We start from the raw sequence: 18,557 nt of genomic DNA, 5'->3' as shown, positions 1-18,557 counted from the left end.
TTTTATGCATTAGGCTCCCATTTTTTGAGGTGGTGATATTTCATATTCTTTAGAACAATAGCTCACTATATTTACTTTACATATTTTCTTATTTTAGTCTATTAACCCATATTTGACAAACGAAATAAGATAAAAAAAGAAAGTAAATTATGCATTTATTTTTTTGGAACGTAAGATTGTGTTCCTCGCATTCACTCGTCCTCATAATTCGCAACATCTGCCTCTCCTCTTATGAACACAGAGTAATTAAAATATTTATTTACATTCTGTGTTTACACTATAATTAATAGCTAAAAATGACTCTGAATATAGCTTTGTTAGAATAAACAATAACGAGATGACCTCTTTAACAAAGAATAGTGACACCTTACTACAGATCAATAAATTTAAACGTGTTATAAAATAAAGACAGTAAAGTAAAGACAAGTATAGAGAGAAACTGATATATTATTCAAACTTCAAACTTATATACATAATGAACTGAAAACTCTTCTATTTATAGAAGAAAGGAAGCAGCTGCGAAGCTTTTCAGGAAGCAGCCGCAAGGCTTTTCTTTAGCTGCTTGTAAATTATTTGCATTGCTTGCAACTTGCCTGTTTAATAAGAAGTTTCTGCAAATTATTTCATTGAGCTGCTTGCAACCTGCCTGCATCAGCTGCTTGTAGATAAACTTAAATAGAGTACTAAATGAATAATATTTTTCAGAAAGATTATCTATAGCGGAGTAATAAATGGACATCCACGGTAAAATTATTTTATAACAAAACGTGTGTTTATATAGAGGCCAAGAGGATAAATATCCAAAAAGAAAAAAAGAAAAGAAAAGAGCAGCAAAAGAAACCAAAGGAAAAGCTTACTGGCTTGGCTTTTAGAAAAGAGCCGACACTTTTCATCTCCCAATACGTTTCCACCGTCAAAATAGTACTATCACATTCACATCTCCATTATTAAAATTGTATGTATTACTACTATAACTTCCCCATCCCCCTCTCCCTCTGTCGTCCATCTACAGTCGAAAGGGTCAATTATTCTCTAACCAGAAGAAAAGTTGAACAGACTCTTGTAAGGAAAAGAAATCTTTTTTTTTTTTCCTTTATAGAACTATTTCCTGAAAATATTTGCTTCAATACCTTGTGTGGTCAAGTTAATTAGATCTTTACTGGGTTTTGATGTTAGTTTCATTTGGGGTTTGGTTTTTCCTCTCAAATTATGTTTGACTTCAGTTTTTGACATCCGCTGATAAATTGATCTTTGAAATTATGGGTGTATTTTCTATGTTGTGATATGTGGCCCTGAGTATTGATGTAAAGATTTGAGCTTTTGCTTCACGATTGGATTTTTCTGTTCTGAATTTGTTGAATATAGTTTGTTCTATAATCAACTGATAAATCTAATATACGAAAATTAGTCCTATGGTCTCTGAAGTCTTCTTTTACTACATAGTTAGGTACGTTACAGGATTTTTATTACGAACTCCCTCTTTCTTTTTCTAGCTTTCTGTTTGATTACATGAATATTTGATATTTTAGATCTGGTAAAGTATGTCAATATTCTTGGATTTTCGCGGGAGATAGTTTGTACAGTTTTTTCTGTTGAGTTTCCGAGAAAATGGGAATTGCAGAGTGCTTATATTGTCTGGAGATAATATTGGCTTTATCTCATATGAACAAAACTATGCTTCTTTTTTGGCTCATCTAAATATGGATCAATCAACTTTTTGTTTGTCGTTTCTGTGTGATTTGAATTTCAGTTCTGGAAATGTTTACTGAGATTTTCTTATGTTCCTTGTTAATGTATTTACAGGAGGGAAGATCATGTAATTTGATTGATTTCAGTAGATTCTGCGCTGAATATCGGAAAAGCATAGGATAATTGAGGATTTTGGGTATTATCTGGTTAATCTTGTTCGGATTTTGTGGAAGTTGCAAGTAGCTTCACTTTTTTGAGGGATTATTCTTCCTGTCAAGATGATGATGTTTGATGATATGAGGTTCTGTGGCGATCTCGATTTCTTTTCTGCTCCACTAAAAGAAGTGGAAGCGGCTGCTCCACAGACTGAGCCGGAGCCGGAGCCGGTGGTGGATGATGATTATAGTGATGAGGAGATTGATGTGGATGAGTTGGAGAGGAGAATGTGGAGGGACAAGATGAAGCTGAAAAGGCTGAAGGAAATGACTAAAAGTAAGGAAGGTGTGGATCCTGCAAAACATCGTCAGTCGCAGGAGCAGGCGAGGAGGAAGAAGATGTCGAGGGCACAGGATGGGATCTTGAAGTACATGTTGAAAATGATGGAAGTATGTAAAGCTCAAGGCTTTGTTTATGGGATCATTCCGGAAAAAGGCAAGCCGGTTGGTGGGGCATCTGATAATCTTCGGGAGTGGTGGAAGGATAAAGTGAGGTTCGATCGAAATGGCCCTGCGGCCATAGCCAAATACCAAGCTGATCATGCCATCCCTGGGATGAACGAGGGATCTAATCCAGTGGGTCCTACCCCTCACACCTTGCAGGAGCTGCAAGATACCACCCTCGGTTCGTTATTGTCAGCTCTGATGCAGCACTGCGATCCTCCTCAGAGAAGATTTCCGTTGGAGAAAGGTGTTTCACCCCCATGGTGGCCCACTGGTCAGGAGGATTGGTGGCCTCAGTTGGGTTTGCAGAAGGAACAAGGTCCTCCGCCTTATAAGAAGCCTCATGATCTTAAGAAGGCGTGGAAAGTTGGTGTCCTCACAGCAGTAATCAAGCACATGTTCCCCGATATTGCTAAAATTCGCAAGCTGGTACGGCAGTCAAAGTGCTTGCAGGATAAGATGGCAGCCAAAGAAAGTGCAACTTGGCTTGCCATCATCAGTCAGGAGGAAGCTTTGGCTTGAGAACTCTATCCTGATCGCTGTCCACCTTTGTCCTCAGCTGGTGCTAGTGGAACATTCATTTTGGACGACAGCAGCGAATATGACGTTGAAGGTGCTCAAGATGAGCCTAACTTTGATGTTCATGAGCAAAAACCAAACCATCTCAGCTTGTTGAATATTGGTGCCGAGAGATTCAAGGAGACGCTGCCTCTGCAGCAACAATCTCATCCAAACAAGGATGAATTCATCACCAACTTAGATTTCACTCGGAAGAGGAAGCAAGCGAATGAACTGACTGTTATGATGGATCGAAAGATCTATACGTGCGAGTTTCAACAATGTCCTCACAGTGAACTTCGCAATGGTTTTCAGGACAAATCTGCCAGAGACAATCATCAATTTGCTTGCCCTTTCAGAAATTCTTCCCAGTTTGGAGTTTCAAACTTTAACTTTAATGAAGTCAAGCCAGTTGTCTTCCCACAACAATATGTGCAACCAAAGTCGGCATCTCTGCCTGTTAATCAAGGACCACCTACCTTTGATTTATCTGGTGTAGGAGTTCCTGAAGATGGACAAAGGATGATAAATGAGCTTATGTCATTCTATGATAGTAATATACAGGGAAACAAAAGCCAAAATACGGGGAACATTGCACTGACCAAAGAGCAGCCGCATCAACAGCCCCGTGATAATTACCTGCACAGCCAAGGAATAATGGAGGGAAATATCTTCAAAGATGCTAATATTTCTACAAGTCATTCTATGCTGCCACATGGTTCACCTTTCAATGCAGGCCCTAATGACAATTTTCATTGCATGTTTGGGTCTCCGTTCAACTTGCAGTCCGCCAACTACACTGGGAATTTACCTTGCATTGGATACGATACCACACCGAAGCAAGATCTTCCAACTTGGTACTAACCAGGAGATTGTTGACTTGTATATCAAGTAGTCAGCTTTGGCTTCATAGACATAGCTTTTCCCCAAAAGGGAAGATCCCATGTAATTGGTCTGCTTTTTCGGGTGCATTTTTAATCGCCTGTAGTTCTCTTAGTAATGGTGTTTTAAGTTTTACCATGTTTTGTAGAGGTTGAAGAACTAGGCATGGTTTAACAAACACCCTCAAATATTTGCCATGCTTCTTAAAGTACTTGTAGATATCTTTATAAATAAGTTACTGTTTCATCATGGCCAGTTTTATCAGTATAAACTGTTGAATATATTGACTGGTTAAGGTCTTACTTGTTTAGGACTGTTCTCAAGATTGTTTGAGAGGTCTACCCTTTTTAAGTCTTGTAGCATGGTTGTTAATCTCCATACCAGTATTATTAGTAGTTAGTCTTGTATTCGCTTATTGGTAATCCTTATTACTACATGTTTTCTTATTATTCTGCTGTTGTTACTGTTTGTTTTCTTATTATCTTGCTGTTGTTACTGCTTTCTTTTTTCTTTCCTTGAGCCGGGAGTCTGCGTACACACTACCCTCCCAGACCCCACTTGTGGGATTATACTGGATTTATTGTTGTTGTTAGCAGGGTTGTTAATGTTGACAAGGTTATGTAAAGAGGTGTTTTCTTCTATGATCATTAGCTTTTTAGTGAAAGAGGTACCCCATGTTTTTTTGCATTATCCTCTTTTTGAAGGCTGTTACAAGAAAAAATGCTGGTTTGATGAAATTTAACAGTTTGATTTGCTGTGCAATATCAGCACATTTCTTTTTTTTTTTTTTCTTTTTTTGTAACGGAGTATTCGAAGAATGGCCGGGACTCTTCCTGGAAAGAAGAGTCTTCCTGGAAAGAAGAGTCTTCCTTTGAAAAAAATATAGTTTTCAATTATAATGGTTTGCTTTTGTCAATCTCTCATGTCTTGTTGATAAGCTTGTGTTGCGATCAAACACACTCACGCAAGTATACATGGTCTTCAAATTAATCTTCGAGAACACCCGACACCCTGAAACTGGTCAAATAAGCCATCAATGTATGTTAGTGAGTACATGTTCTTGATTGTAACTTTTTCCAGATGCGTGTAATCAATACACATCCTCATAAAGTTGTCCTTCTTCTTCACAAATAGAACTGGAGCACCCAAGGCGAGACACTCGGTCAGATGAAACACTTATCGAGCAACTCCCGAAGTTGTTCGTTCAATTCCTTTAACTCCGCCAGTGGGCTGAGTGCCCCGCACCAGGTCAATATCAAAATCGATGTCCCTATCGGTTGGCATGCCAGGTAGATCTACTGGAAACACATATGGGAAATCTCTCACTATCGGAACTGACTCAATGGTAGGAGTATCAACACTAACATCCCTCACAAAGACTAGATATGCCTCGTACCCCTTCTCAGCCATTTGATATGTATTTATAAAGGACACAACCCTATAGGAATATAATCCAATGTACCTCTCCACTCCAAAACCTGGCATATCCAATGTTACGGTCTTGACTTGACAAGCCAGAATAGCATGATAGGGCGAAAACTAATTCATGCCCAATATCACGTCGAAGTCCACCATACTGAGTAGCAGAAGGTCAACTCTGGTCTCATAACCCTCGATAGTGACCAAACACTACCGATAGATACGGTTTACAATAATAGAATCTCCCACAAGCGTAGACACATAAACAGGTGCACTCATAGAATTACGAGATATATCTAAAAAGGAAGCAAAGTAAGATGAGACATATGAGTACATGAAATGCGGATCAAATAAAACTGAGGCATCCTTATGCCGTACTGGAACAATACATGTGACGACAGCATCTGAAGCAGCAACCTCGGTCCTACCTCGAAAAATAGAGAAACGGGCATGGCCTCCCCCTCTAAGATGACCTCTACCCGCTTGACCTCCACCCCTAGCTGGCGGTACAGGTGGAGCAACAACTGGAGCAGCAACCATTGCCTCTAAACCTTGTGGACCTTGTGGAATCTGTGGAACCTGTGGAGGTGCACCCCCCCTAAACCTGGGACAGTCCCTCACCATATGCCTTATGTCACCACACTCGAAACAACCTCTCAGCGGGCGTAGTAATGAGTAGAGTATCATTCCCACGAAAACTTATGATTAACTTTTGACTGATTCAATCTCAAATAACTTATCGATTCAAGAGATTTCTCACAAAATAGATAATTGACTAATTTACTACCTAAAAAAAAACTATCAAGTAATGAAATAACAAAAAATCAACCACAACACTTAAGCAATTTCGGATAACAATCAGTAGGAGACGATATTCCAGGGTCACGGGTTGGCTAACAATCGTGTTGCGTTCTTGGCTTAAAATGACTAATTGATTTATCTAGATTGTTGATTGACAGGGTTGATATTACTCATAAGAATCTGCCGAGTTATTACTCGCCTATTCAAGCTAACTTAATGCATATATGTCTATGGAATAAAGATTAACAAGAATGCATTTACACTTCCTGTATTTCAACCAAATAATGCAATTAGGTATATGTCTATTCTAATTGTGAATCTGTTCCCCGATGCACAGGTTCAAGAACTTGCTCTATTTAATTCTATATGCAATCTAGAATTCTCATTTTTCGAGTTCAACTCTAGATTCGTAGATAATATTTCACTATTAGCTACTCAGCAAAATAATTAAGAATATAATTAAATAAATAACCCAATATGATAAAATCAAATTCGTCAATTTAAACTTCAAACATCAACATTCATGTATCACCCATGACCCTAGAACAATAGGGTTCTTAGCCACTCATGTTCATACAATCATCAAAAATAATATTTTTAAACATAAAATCAATGAACACTAAAGAAAGAATGGAAAAATTGCTCAAATCCGTGCTCCCGAGTGTTTCGTACTTTTGTTTTCCTCTCTAAGTTAGGCCACCCCCTCAAAATCGTGTTTATTTATGTATTTATATCATGTAAAAACAACCCCGAACGAATATACCCTTTCTAAGGCGAAGTAGAAATTACTCTGCGATTTTTGCACACACACGCCGCGCTTGTGTATTTTATCAGCGAACATGCATTTTTTCTTGGCAAGCCATTTTTACACTGCCGCGTCGCGCCCTATGCGGCGCGGCATTGTTAATTTCTCAGAGTGAAATTATTTCATCTTCTTTTGACATCCAGACTTGGTACACGACCTCCGAACACGATCTCGTTGTTGGAACCCAAGAATCTGGCTCCTCAGCGACTTTGTCTTCTTAGTGGGGAAAAACTTGATTAAGAATTTCCTTGCTAGATCATCCCAAGTGTGGATTGAGTTCGCGGGATCCTTTTACAACCATTCCTTAGCTTCCCCCAACAGTGAAAAGGGAAACAGTGTCAGCCTGACATAGTCCTTGGAAACGTTCGAATAATTATAAGTGTCCGTAATTTTCAAGAAGTTCTGAATGTGCCTCTGCGGGTCTTCATGAGATAGACCCATATATTGCCCTGTGGACTGAATCGGTTGTACCATGTACTGTTTGAGTTCAAAATGCCCTGTGATATCAGGCTTCACACTAGCCTGAGTCATATTAGCAAGATTGGGCCTCGCGGCTTCTATCACCAGACGCTCTTCATTACCTGCCATCTCTATTGGTTGTGGTTGAACTGCGATGTCCAACTCTCTTTCTATTCTAGTTCTAGCTTCGACTTCCTTCCTCACTCTGTGAAGTGTTCGTTCAATTTCAGGATCAAGATGAAGGAGGTTGTTTGCGCTTCTACTCCTCCACATCCAAGAGAAGAGCCTGCGTTAACACAAACAAGACAAACTGAAAATTAAAATTTGAACAAATAATTAATAAAAGCTTAATTCAGTCAAGTAGCTAATTTCTAAGTCCCCGGCAACGGCGCTAAAAACTTGTTGCGACCAAACACACTCACGCAAGTATACGTGGTCGTCAAGTAATAGAGTAATGAGTAGAGTATCGTTCCCACGAAGACTTATGATTAACTTTTGACTGATTTAAACTCAAATAACTTATCGATTCAAGAGATTTCTAACAAAATAGATATTTCACTAATTTACTACCTAAAAAAAACTATCAAGTAATGAAATAACTAGAAATCAACCACAAAACTTAAGCAATTTCGGATAACAATCAGTAGGAGATGATATTCCAGGGTCACAGGTTAGCTAACAATCATGTTGCGTTCTTGGCTTAAAATGACTAATTGATTTATCTAGATTGTTGATTGACAGGGTTGATATTACTCATAAGAATCTGTCGAGTTCTTACTCGCCTATTCAAGCTAACTTAATGCATATATGTCTATGGAATTAAGATTAACAAGAATGCATTTACACTTCCTATATTTCAACCAAGCAAGGCAATTAGGTATATGTCTATCCTAATTGTGAATCCGTTCTCCGATGCCTAGGTTCAAGAACTTGCTCTATTTAATTCTATATGAAATCTACAATTCCCACTTTCGAGTTCAACTCTAGATTCGTAGATAGTATTTCACTATTAGCTACTGACCAAAATAATTAAGAACATAATTAAATAAACAACCCAATATGATAAAATTAAATTCGTTAATTTAAACTTCAAACACTAACATTCATGTATCACCCATAACCCTAGAACAATAGGGTTCTTAGCCAATCATGTTCATACAATCATCAAAAATAATATTTTTAAACATAAAATCAATGAACACTAGAGAAAGAATGGAAGAATTGCTCAAATTCGTGCTCCCGAGTATTTCGTACTTTTATTTTCCTCTCCAAGTTAGGTCACCCCCTCAAAATCATTTTTATTTGTGTATTTATATCGTGTAAAAATAACCCCGAATGAATATACCCTTTCTAAGGCGAAGTAGAAATTACTCTGCAATTTTTGCACACGCACTGCCGCGCTGCATGGGACGCCGCAGGGTTAATTTCTTAAAGTGAAATTGTTTCATCTTCTTTTGACATCTAGACTTGGTACACGACCTCCAAACACGATCTCGGCTTAATTTATTGGGCTTTTACTCAGACTTCAAAGCTCCAAATTGATCGATTTAGCTCCAAATTAACTTTTAAACTCGAAATCACTTCCTGCAAGGCATAAAACACGTACCAAGTGTAATTCACTATCATTTAAGCTCAAACACACGTAAAATGTAGTAATTAGAATGCAATACTACAACTAAAACACGAGTTTCTAGCCTAGCATCAGCTTGTTATAATTTCGTTTGTATGGGCTCATTCTAACCAGAGACGGATGTTTGAACCCAACGATGTATATATGAAAAATTACAAAAAATTCAATAATTATTAAATTCTAATTTTCTAATCTCAAAAGTAAAATGAGTTTATCAGTGAAAACATAAAAGTTGAATTCATCAAAATATCTAAGTATAAATCCTAAATTCGTCTCTACTGAGAAGAGTTTTGAGTACATACCTTCACCTCCACCTGCCAAACAAAAGAATAATATGTAAATGATTAAAAAAAAAAAAAAAAACCTCCACTCTTTCCCTCACCCTCCAACCACATCCAACAAAAACAGCAACAAAAAATCAAGTGAAATTCCACCAGTAGAGTTTGGGGAGGGAAGTGTGTATGCAGACCTTATCCCTACCTTATGAAGTTAGAGAGGTGGTTTCGAAAGATCTCCGGCTCAAAAATATTAAAAATGAAGCAATAGATAAACAATAGCAACAACAAGATAATAAGACAATGGAAGCAAATAATATAAATTCTTATTATAGGAAAAATAAATAAATTAATAAAAGGGAAGGAAGATTAAATTTAGTAAAGAAAATTGAACCAATAAGACAAAGAACGTGTGAAGAGAGTAGACATGGCAATTATTATCACTATTTTGTTTTTAACTTAAGAGGAAAAACATCGTTGGCTGGTCTCCATCACATTCAATATTCTTGTGATTGACTCTACTCTACTGTTCACTGAATTCTTTTCCTTTAAAGATTCGAAGGATTTGAAACTTTAAAGAGCAAAAATAGCATATAGATAAGATAATCAAGAATCAAGATAGTACCTTTGACATTTATGAGTAATTCCTAGTCTTTATTTCTCTTGAAGTCATTAGGTTTGCTTAATATTTTCATCAACAATAATTGTAGTTGACTATGTCTGTTTAAATATTAATCCCAAACAATCAAGAAGATACTGAAAATCAAAGCTGAAATAGGAAATCATTTGACTTAAGAAGCCTAAAAGTTGTCACTCTTAATAATTGTCGTGAATCTCATTTTTAAAACTGTATGGGAAATTTTTACGTCAAAGTGCCAAATATATCCTTATACTATAAAAAAAAGTTTAAATATATCATTCGTTATACTTTGGGTCTAAATATATCCATGCTGTAATACTACTGGTTTAAATATACCCCTCTTCTGTTAAGTTTGTCCAAGGTGGACATCCAATCCTACATGTCACTGACATTTGATGAGGTGAATGCCACATGACATGCCACCTCAGCGCCCCTAATCCATATATAAAAGAGTAAAATTTGAAATACAATATTTTTCATGGTAGCGGTAATAGTGACAATAGTGGTGGAGGGGAACAAATTTTTAGTGGTGGAAAAAATAGAAGGGAGGGGTAAAATGTCTTAGGAGCACTGAGGTGGCAAGCCATGTGACATCCACCTCATCAAATGTCAGTGGCAGTGCCACCTAGGATTGGATATCCACTTTGGACAAACTTAACGGAAAAAAGGGTATATCTGAACCAATAGTATAACGACGGGGATATATTTGGACTCAAAGTATAACGAGAAGTAAATTTAAACCTTTTCTGATAGTACAAGAATATATTTGACTCTTTTCCGTAATTTTTATTATCCATAATTTAATTTGGTGCAAGAAAAGGACCTAATTTCAAAAAGATAACCTGAAACTTAATGTCTTAATCAAAGGGTAAAGTGATATTTGAGTTAGTTTAAAAGTAGATGACATGTGATAAATTCTACAAGGTGGACGATAGTGTTTTCATAATTTCTTTATTTCTTTAATTAAAAGTTAACAACAATATTTAAGTGTTGGTTGTAACAAGTAATTCTTTTTTCCCCCTATTTATGCTAAGTTGGTTATGACAAGTTATAACGAATAAGTTTTGTAATATTCGTTAAGACCTACAAAGTGGAAGTCATGTTCCCTTTTTGGTGATCTATATTTTCCATAGTAAAAACTAAAAAGTTTTCAATGATTCAAGTTAATCGTATATTAGAAAATTATTTTTCAAGGAAAATATTTTCCAAGAAGTATCACAACACATATCCAACGATTCAAGAAACAAAATGATTTAATCCAGAATTTCTTTTAGAAACATTTTTTATTATACCAAACACAGTTAAAATCGAAGATTATTAGAAAAGTATCATATAGTCTTAGCGAATTCTACATTTGCAAAACACGACAAGAGATATTAAAGTATATAAATAAGCAATCATTAAACTTCGTCCCGATTTTAAAATCGTACAGTTGTAGATTTAAAGCGGACAATATCAATATTGAGTTAAACTCTTACACATGGGCGGAGTTAGAGTATTAGGTACAAGTCCGAATGAAACCCAATAGTTTTACTTAGGTTATGTATTTATATTTTAAAAATCTATTAAAAATATAAAAAATATTTAATTTTGAGCACAATAACTAAAATAAACTATGCATTTGATAGAAAATTTTGAATCGATAAACTTTAAGTTCTGATTCCGCATTTGTAGTCTTACAAAAACTGAACTTGTCCCTCTCCATGAGATGGTCAGAAGATTTTGGGAGGCACAAATCTAAAACGTGAAGCATCATTTTCTGGCAACTAACATGTAGGGAATAGCAGTGAAATTGTCTTTGTACATCTACTTCTACTATAATATAAAATATAATACATGCACCTGGTCATTTTCGTTCCTATATCAACAGATCCAACACAATAATTACAAGACGCACTTCCGTTTATACAGGCAAAAAATAAAAGAAAATAAATAAAAACTTATTAAAAAGGTAGTGAACTAGTGCCCATGACAGATACAATGTATATAACAACATGCTAATTAATTAAGGTCTGTCCCAATAACAAGAGGCGGAGCCGAGATTTCAAGTTTATGAGTTCAGTATTCTAATCGTTTTAAGTTACCGAGTTCTAAATTAATAATTTATACATATTCAATAGATTTTCTAAGACAAATACATGGTTAAAACCAAAACTATTGGGTTCGACCGAACCCGTTCCCCGCACTCTAGCTCCGCTCCTGCCAACAACACTAGACAGTTTTTGTTGATAGGCTAAATTGCTAATTAATTTATTATTTAGATAATAAATTTCAATCATTTCGATGGAATACAGAACAACTGCATATAATAATATGACTATAAAAATATTTAATCTTCTATATGGCGAGTGGCGAGTAGTTAACGCCTTATGCTAACAGTATAAAACAAAACAATATTGAGTAAAATATTACTAACAATTTTTTTTGTTTTTGCTGTCATAATCTGAATTAATCCATTTTAGGTTCCAGTTTATCTAGTTTATGAGTTTGAAAACCACATCTTTTTACTGTACAGAATCCTATGAGGAAACAGAATACGTTAAAAATTAAGAAAAGGCAAAGTAGGAATAGAAAATAAAAGAAAAAGAGATTGACAGCCAGGAGTTTCACAAATATTTACATAACTATATTTTTTCCTCCCTTTTTAATCTTTTCATTTAATGACACGATTGTAACAACACACACAGATAAATTACACGTACATCCCTTATGGTTACGAAAATCACAAGTATTTGTATGAATTTTCATAATATTACCATGACAACTTCCCCAAATTTGCAAACGTGTCAGCACAAAAATTAATTTGTACTAAAGTTTTATTCGCAGTAATACTTAATCTAATTCCCAACCCAGGAAAAAGAATTTCTTTGATTGACAACATTGAATTCCACAAAGAGAAAAAAGAATAAAAAAGTTTTATAAAAAAAGCAAAAACACCCGTGTATCAAATGTTATGATGTTAATTCAATTTATATAATATAGGAATTATTAATAGACATTTCAATTTTTCAAAGAAACAATTAAACTTTTAGAAGGATGAGTCATATTAGAATTATTGGAGTCTGGCGATTTTTGTTTTTTTTGTTGGTGTTGACATTAGCTGCTTAACTGCATGATAAATTCTTATCATATTATTTGACCTGATTTGTATTTAAAAGTCTATTAAATCTTTCTAACCAACGATTTCCTAAAAATTTTAAAAATATATTGAAGAGATTTGATGGTATGCATTTTTTTTTTGTTTCCCCCCTCAAAATGTACTTTCTCCAAAGGTTTTGGTTGAAAGTAGTTGCTTACCTACATGAACTTTTTTTTTTCCCCCTTTTGCAATTTTTCCGTTTTCGTATTAATAAAAATCAACATCAACATTTTTGTTTTAATTAAAAAAGGAAATCATAATGGGATTAGTTTGACCCTCATACATCAAAATTATTATAAAAAGAAAAAAGAAGACACATGAAGTGGGCTTAAACTAGAAGTTCATTGGATAGAATTGGGTTTGTAAGTTTGGGCTACCACAATATACAATAGAGAAAACATAAGTAGGCAATATTTAAGAAACATTTTCAGATACCTAGCACCAGTAGGTATTTTACAAAAGAGATAGCTAAATAAATAAATTCTTAGCAGGAAGCTACAAATTATATGGACCAAGAATCACGTTCCAAAAAAATTCAGAGCATTCAATTTCTTAAAATAGTAAGCGATTACAATTCTTCTCTTTTAGTGGATACAACTTCCTAAATTAGCGCCAAACAATAACGAAGAGAACTCTTGAATTTCGCTTAAATTAGTAATTAGCTATGCGTTTTCTGTTGTCACGTGCATATATAATATTAACGCGCTCTCATTCATTTGGGAAAACATATCTTACAGTTATTTTCAAAAAATATATGTGTCTTGTTGCAAATTAACACGTCCGTGCAAGTTTTTGTCAAACAGTGTCAAATTGTACATTATGCATGTGTATATAAATAGTATAATTATATATATATTATAGGTATAAAGTTTTATTTTTAGTTGTATGTCAACATAACTTTTACGCAGTAAGTATAATAATGGTATTAAATAGTTTATAAATTACAATGGTCCTTTTATTATATTAATATAAGAGTATAGTGAATACTTCAGTCATTGTATGTATATATTGTGTTTTAATGGAATAATAGTAAATAATTAAATATATACATGGAATAAGTATATACATGGTATTATAACTGTGTGTGTATATATATATATATATGTGGAAGAAGTGGAAGGGTTTTTGATATTTAATATATATATATATATATATATATATATATATATATATTATAATTTATGTATAAATAATATATATGACATATTTTATTTATACTATTCATATAATATTCAGGGTACTGAAAATATTCTGAGTACTGAAAATATTCTGAGAATATTTGAATGCTAAATTAAAAAAGAAAATTAGAGAGGTTTGAATGCTAAATTAAGCAACTATAGAAATTAGAATAGAAAATAGGAGGAGAGAGAACATAAAAAGATAAATAAGGATAAAATTGATTCCATAATTTATGTTACTCATTAATTGTGCACATAATCTTTACACTATGCTAATATTGTAAAAGAATATGCTATATATGGAATAAACAACAAATCATGCCATTTTCTTCAATACTTTTAAAAGAAGCTTGGGCTACCACAATATTCAATATGTTGGCATTTGGCAAGCATTGGATCTCGACTTTTAACGAAGGAATTTTTATATTTCTATACACTATTTGAAACTTTATTACTCTTCCTATTCAAATTTCAATTTAATTACAATCATATATACAAATTTATCAATTATATATACTTTAGGAATTAAATAAGTATCCCTTTATATTAGGAATCAATTATTTTCCATCCTTATTCTCTCTCCCTCCTGCGCTCTCTCTCTTTCATGCATTGTATGCCTAGCCGTAACCTTTTTCATGTGCCAAAAGTTACAACCAAATAGATTATTATGTATAAAAAATTTACATTCTGTTCTTTGATATGAACCAAAAAGTTCTAGGCAAAAAAATTACAAATATGACGTGTATTTTGGTGAAAACGGAAAACTATATGAGTAGGCCACTAGTAATAAATGGAAAAAGAAAATTATTCAAAAGAGGGCCCAACCGGGTTCGAACCGGTGACCTCTTGATCTGCAGTCAAATGCTCTACCACTGAGCTATGGACCCATTTATGTGATACAATTATGTAAAATGATCTCTCCTCTTTGGTTCTACAAAGTAAGAAATTCATAAACTGGAAGGGCTCAAGCAGTTATTCATCAATTTTACTTTTTAAACATAGTCAGAGAATGAGACATGTCTACTTAATTAATTGATTGATTTCATATCAATATCGCCTAGGCATATACCCCATGAAAAATAATAATAATAATAATACTGAAATTCGATTTTTCAGCTCCATTTTTTAAAATGGTTTGTCTAATCTGATGGATATAGACATTATATCATTGTTCAACTTGTAACCAAGAGCATAACTCATGGTTTCAAATTCTCAATCTCTTGTACGTTGGGGCTGAGCTAGAAGCTCGGCCAAATTGAGTAATTTTTACTCAATGTTTACTTGTGTTAATTTTTTTATATTAAATATGTACAAATAAACATGAAAGAATGACAGTTTGAATAAATTTGCAACTATTTCGTACAAAGAAGGACATTCATAAAATTGGACTATTGGAGCTCCCAGCTGTATTGTCTATGAAAGTATATTTTGTACAGGATAATTGAGCGAATTACATTTTCATGGGCTAAATTTTTGTCGTTGGTCATAACTGTATGAATTGAAGTAACATTGCCACACAAGTCACAACAATAAACCATTGGGAACTCCAAACCCCCACTCGTAATATAAAGTCCTGCAATGAAGATTTAAAGAATATTATAAACCAAAATTTCTAATAGAAGTAATAATAATAACAATAATAACAACAACACATAAACGATGCCATTATCTAAAGTGGCAAACATTTTAGGACGGAAGAAATATTAATTCAAAGGTATAGATTATTATAAAATTGTCTCTCTAATAATTAATTATTCAAGTTAAATGGCACGAAGCATTTCGCGTTCGCGCAGGGTCCGGGGAAGGGTCGCACCCCAAAGGTGTGATGTAGACAGTCTACCTTGATACAAGCATCAATGACTGATTCCACGACTCGAACCCGTAACCTATAGGTCAGACGGAGACAATTTGACCGTTGCTCCACGGCTCACTTCAAATTACTCAAGTTGATATTGGAAAAAGAAAAATACCTCAGAGGAGAGATGGGATGAGGAAGCTGAAGAAGGCACAAGTCCTCTAAATCCAATTTTATAAGCAATACTTCCATCAGCTTTAAACAATCCAAAGTTTCTCTCAGAAGTTGGTCCTGGTTTCTGATTTTCATTAAAAAGAGCAAATACATAAGCTCTCACCACCATTTTTGGCCTATAAGGTGTCCCCTTTTTCTTTAACAACCTTTTATGCAAATTATTATTATAAGTTCTTGCATTCTTCATATTAGCACCAGCTTCATTTTCATCTCCTTTTGAAGCCCAACCAGTTTCAGAACAAATAACTGGCATTTTCTCAAATCCCGCCTTCTCCAATGCAAAATAAGCTGCATCAATCATAGCTTCAAACATATTATCATAATGCAACTTAGTTTTTGCATCATAAATACCAGTCGATTTCTCCGATAATGCATAGTTGAGATCAATGTGACTAGGGTCACTCTTATATGCCAAAAATGGATATGCATTTATATAAAAAGGTGAACCAATTTGCCTTGAGAAATTCAAGAGTGGTATCATATAAGGAAGTATACTTTCTTTGAATACACCAGCAGATGGAGGGTAAGTATTTTCAAACACAGCTTCTGAATGAGGACTTGATACTTCAATTTTACGCGCTAAGTTCAACTTATCAAGCGCATTGTACACATTCTTAGCTGCAGGAACTAACACTTCCCAGAGTTCTACATCTAAACCTCCAAGAATTTCATTTCCAACAGCAATGCCACGAATTAAGGTACCGGGAAGATATGGTTGTACGTTTACTTTCACCCATTCAATAGCGCGATCTTCGTTCACACTAATATCTTTAAGAAATTCATTGCCAAGTCCTATGATAATTTGAATTCCTGAATCTTTAAAAGCTGTTAGAACTCCATGATCTGCATCGTATATTCGAACGTTCTTTATCTTGTTTGCCCTTAGAAGTGTTACAACACTTTCTGGTGCTGGAATGTTATCTGCTATTCTTCCATAGTTTATACCATATGTTCCTGTAAATGCATGTGCAACCAACACTGTCCAACAAACAAAGAAATAAGTGTATATTAGGAAGCTATATTGAATTCTAATGCTAAATATCACATAATCATAGGCGGATGCTGTGTAGTCGGAGGCGGACCCGGAATTTAAAGGTGGCGGGGCACATGAGTGGATTGCTCAAACAGTGCCCCAGAGACGCACCTATGTTTTAGTAGAGGGGTCACTGAACCCCATTAATCTCGGTAAAAATTCTAGATATATATATGTGTATATATGTTGAAAATGGTCATATATTTTGTCTGGAACCCTTAAGATTAAAAGTTCGATGAATGCACTCGTTGAGTAATTAGCTCGTGTGCCCCTACTTTCAAATCCTGGGTTCGTCTCTGAGTGCTCATCGGACTTTTGACCATAGAACTTATACAAAATATAGGTGATTATTAACTGGGGATAAGAAAAACAAAGAGCAGCAGAAACAACAAACAATTACACAAAACAAAGAGAAAAAGAAGATTACCATTAAAGAGAAGAATGAAACAGAGGAATAAGGACAAGGAGGAAGTCATTTTTTTGAACGGTGAGAGAAAAGTAGCATAGATAATATCTAATTGGCCATTTCCTCAGTTAGTTTATATTTGAACCCAAAAACAAAAATGGCAACACATTTTGGGCAACCTCTTTAATCAACAGTGGTAACTTGGGATGCAATGCTTCTTCATCAGGCAATATGTCATAGTTGATAGTTCAAACCAATAAAGATTCCAAACCTTAGTCCATTTTGAAAGGCAGGGGAAAATTATGGTTTTTGGAAGACGATAAAGTTATGTTCTAATGTTGTATTGGAATTGATTCCAACCTTTTCAAATCAACCATTTCTTTTCTTTTCTTCCCCCTCGAGTGGACCCTCTCAACATGAATACCTTTACCCTAAACTAAAGTGTTCCTCCTTTGTCACACGCTTTTCAAGTCCGTATCACGGATTAGTTAATTAATACTACGTTCTCGCCTAAGTTTTATTTTAAGTGAACGGACAAAGTTTCATATCGGTAAGTGGTAACTAGAAATATATCGGAGCTTACATATAAGGTATTAGGGTTTATGGCACATTATGGGAAAAACCGGGCTGACTTCATTCAAAGTGATAATATCACATCATGTTAAGAGTATCTTTGGACTAGTTTAACCCAATAACTGATATCAAAGCAGGTTTGGTGGAATGAGTATGACGGATAGCAGAGTGATAGTATGGGGCTCGATTTGCTTACCTTTACAAGCTTGGAGATGCATACATAAAGAAGAAGCTAGTTGAGGGCTTCGTTTGCCATAAATATACTCTAACAATGTGGTGGCACACAGTGAATCTCGAAAATTGACCGGTAGGTCGTGATGTCCGAGGGGGAGATTGTTGAGTGCACGACCCGAGTATGAGTTCATGATTAAAGAAAGAGAAA

At 34.8% G+C, this 18,557-nt stretch overlaps 1 protein-coding gene, 1 non-coding gene and 1 pseudogene across 2 annotated transcripts; 1 reads left to right on the top strand and 2 right to left on the bottom strand.

Annotated features, from left to right (window-relative positions):
- The first annotated feature begins 1,087 nt into the window (after positions 1-1,087).
- LOC107770724 (protein ETHYLENE INSENSITIVE 3-like) lies at positions 1,088-4,037 on the top strand (annotated as a pseudogene).
- A 10,912-nt stretch (positions 4,038-14,949) lies between these two features.
- On the bottom strand, positions 14,950-15,021 carry TRNAC-GCA (transfer RNA cysteine (anticodon GCA)). Its single transcript has one exon. It is a non-coding gene; the product is annotated as a tRNA-Cys (tRNA).
- A 487-nt stretch (positions 15,022-15,508) lies between these two features.
- On the bottom strand, positions 15,509-17,768 carry LOC107770714 (glucan endo-1,3-beta-glucosidase 14-like). The gene is made up of 3 exons (XM_016590047.2): positions 17,624-17,768; positions 16,105-17,141; positions 15,509-15,707 (listed from the first exon to the last, which is right to left on the bottom strand). The coding sequence occupies exons 1-3, from the start codon at positions 17,670-17,672 to the stop codon at positions 15,618-15,620; spliced, it is 1,176 nt and encodes a 391-aa protein (XP_016445533.1). The 5' UTR covers positions 17,673-17,768; the 3' UTR covers positions 15,509-15,617.
- Between the last annotated feature and the right edge of the window lie 789 nt (positions 17,769-18,557).

The sequence above is a fragment of the Nicotiana tabacum genome, chromosome 22 (genome assembly GCF_000715075.1).
Source record: "Nicotiana tabacum cultivar K326 chromosome 22, ASM71507v2, whole genome shotgun sequence".
Taxonomy (NCBI): domain Eukaryota; kingdom Viridiplantae; phylum Streptophyta; class Magnoliopsida; order Solanales; family Solanaceae; genus Nicotiana; species Nicotiana tabacum.
The sequence above is the reverse complement of the archived record's forward strand: the minus strand, read 5'-3'. Positions and strand labels throughout refer to the sequence as shown.

Excerpts from the sequence above, each read along its gene's own strand:
- LOC107770714 (XM_016590047.2), bottom strand. The coding sequence starts at position 17,672 with ATGACTTCCTCCTTGTCCTTATTCCTCTGTTTCATTCTTCTCTTTAAT. Across the intron at positions 17,142-17,623 it reads TTTCATTCTTCTCTTTAATG|TGTTGGTTGCACATGCATTT; the intron begins GTAATCTTCTTT and ends TTTGTTGGACAG. Across the intron at positions 15,708-16,104 it reads CATCCCATCTCTCCTCTGAG|GACTTTATATTACGAGTGGG; the intron begins GTATTTTTCTTT and ends TCTTCATTGCAG.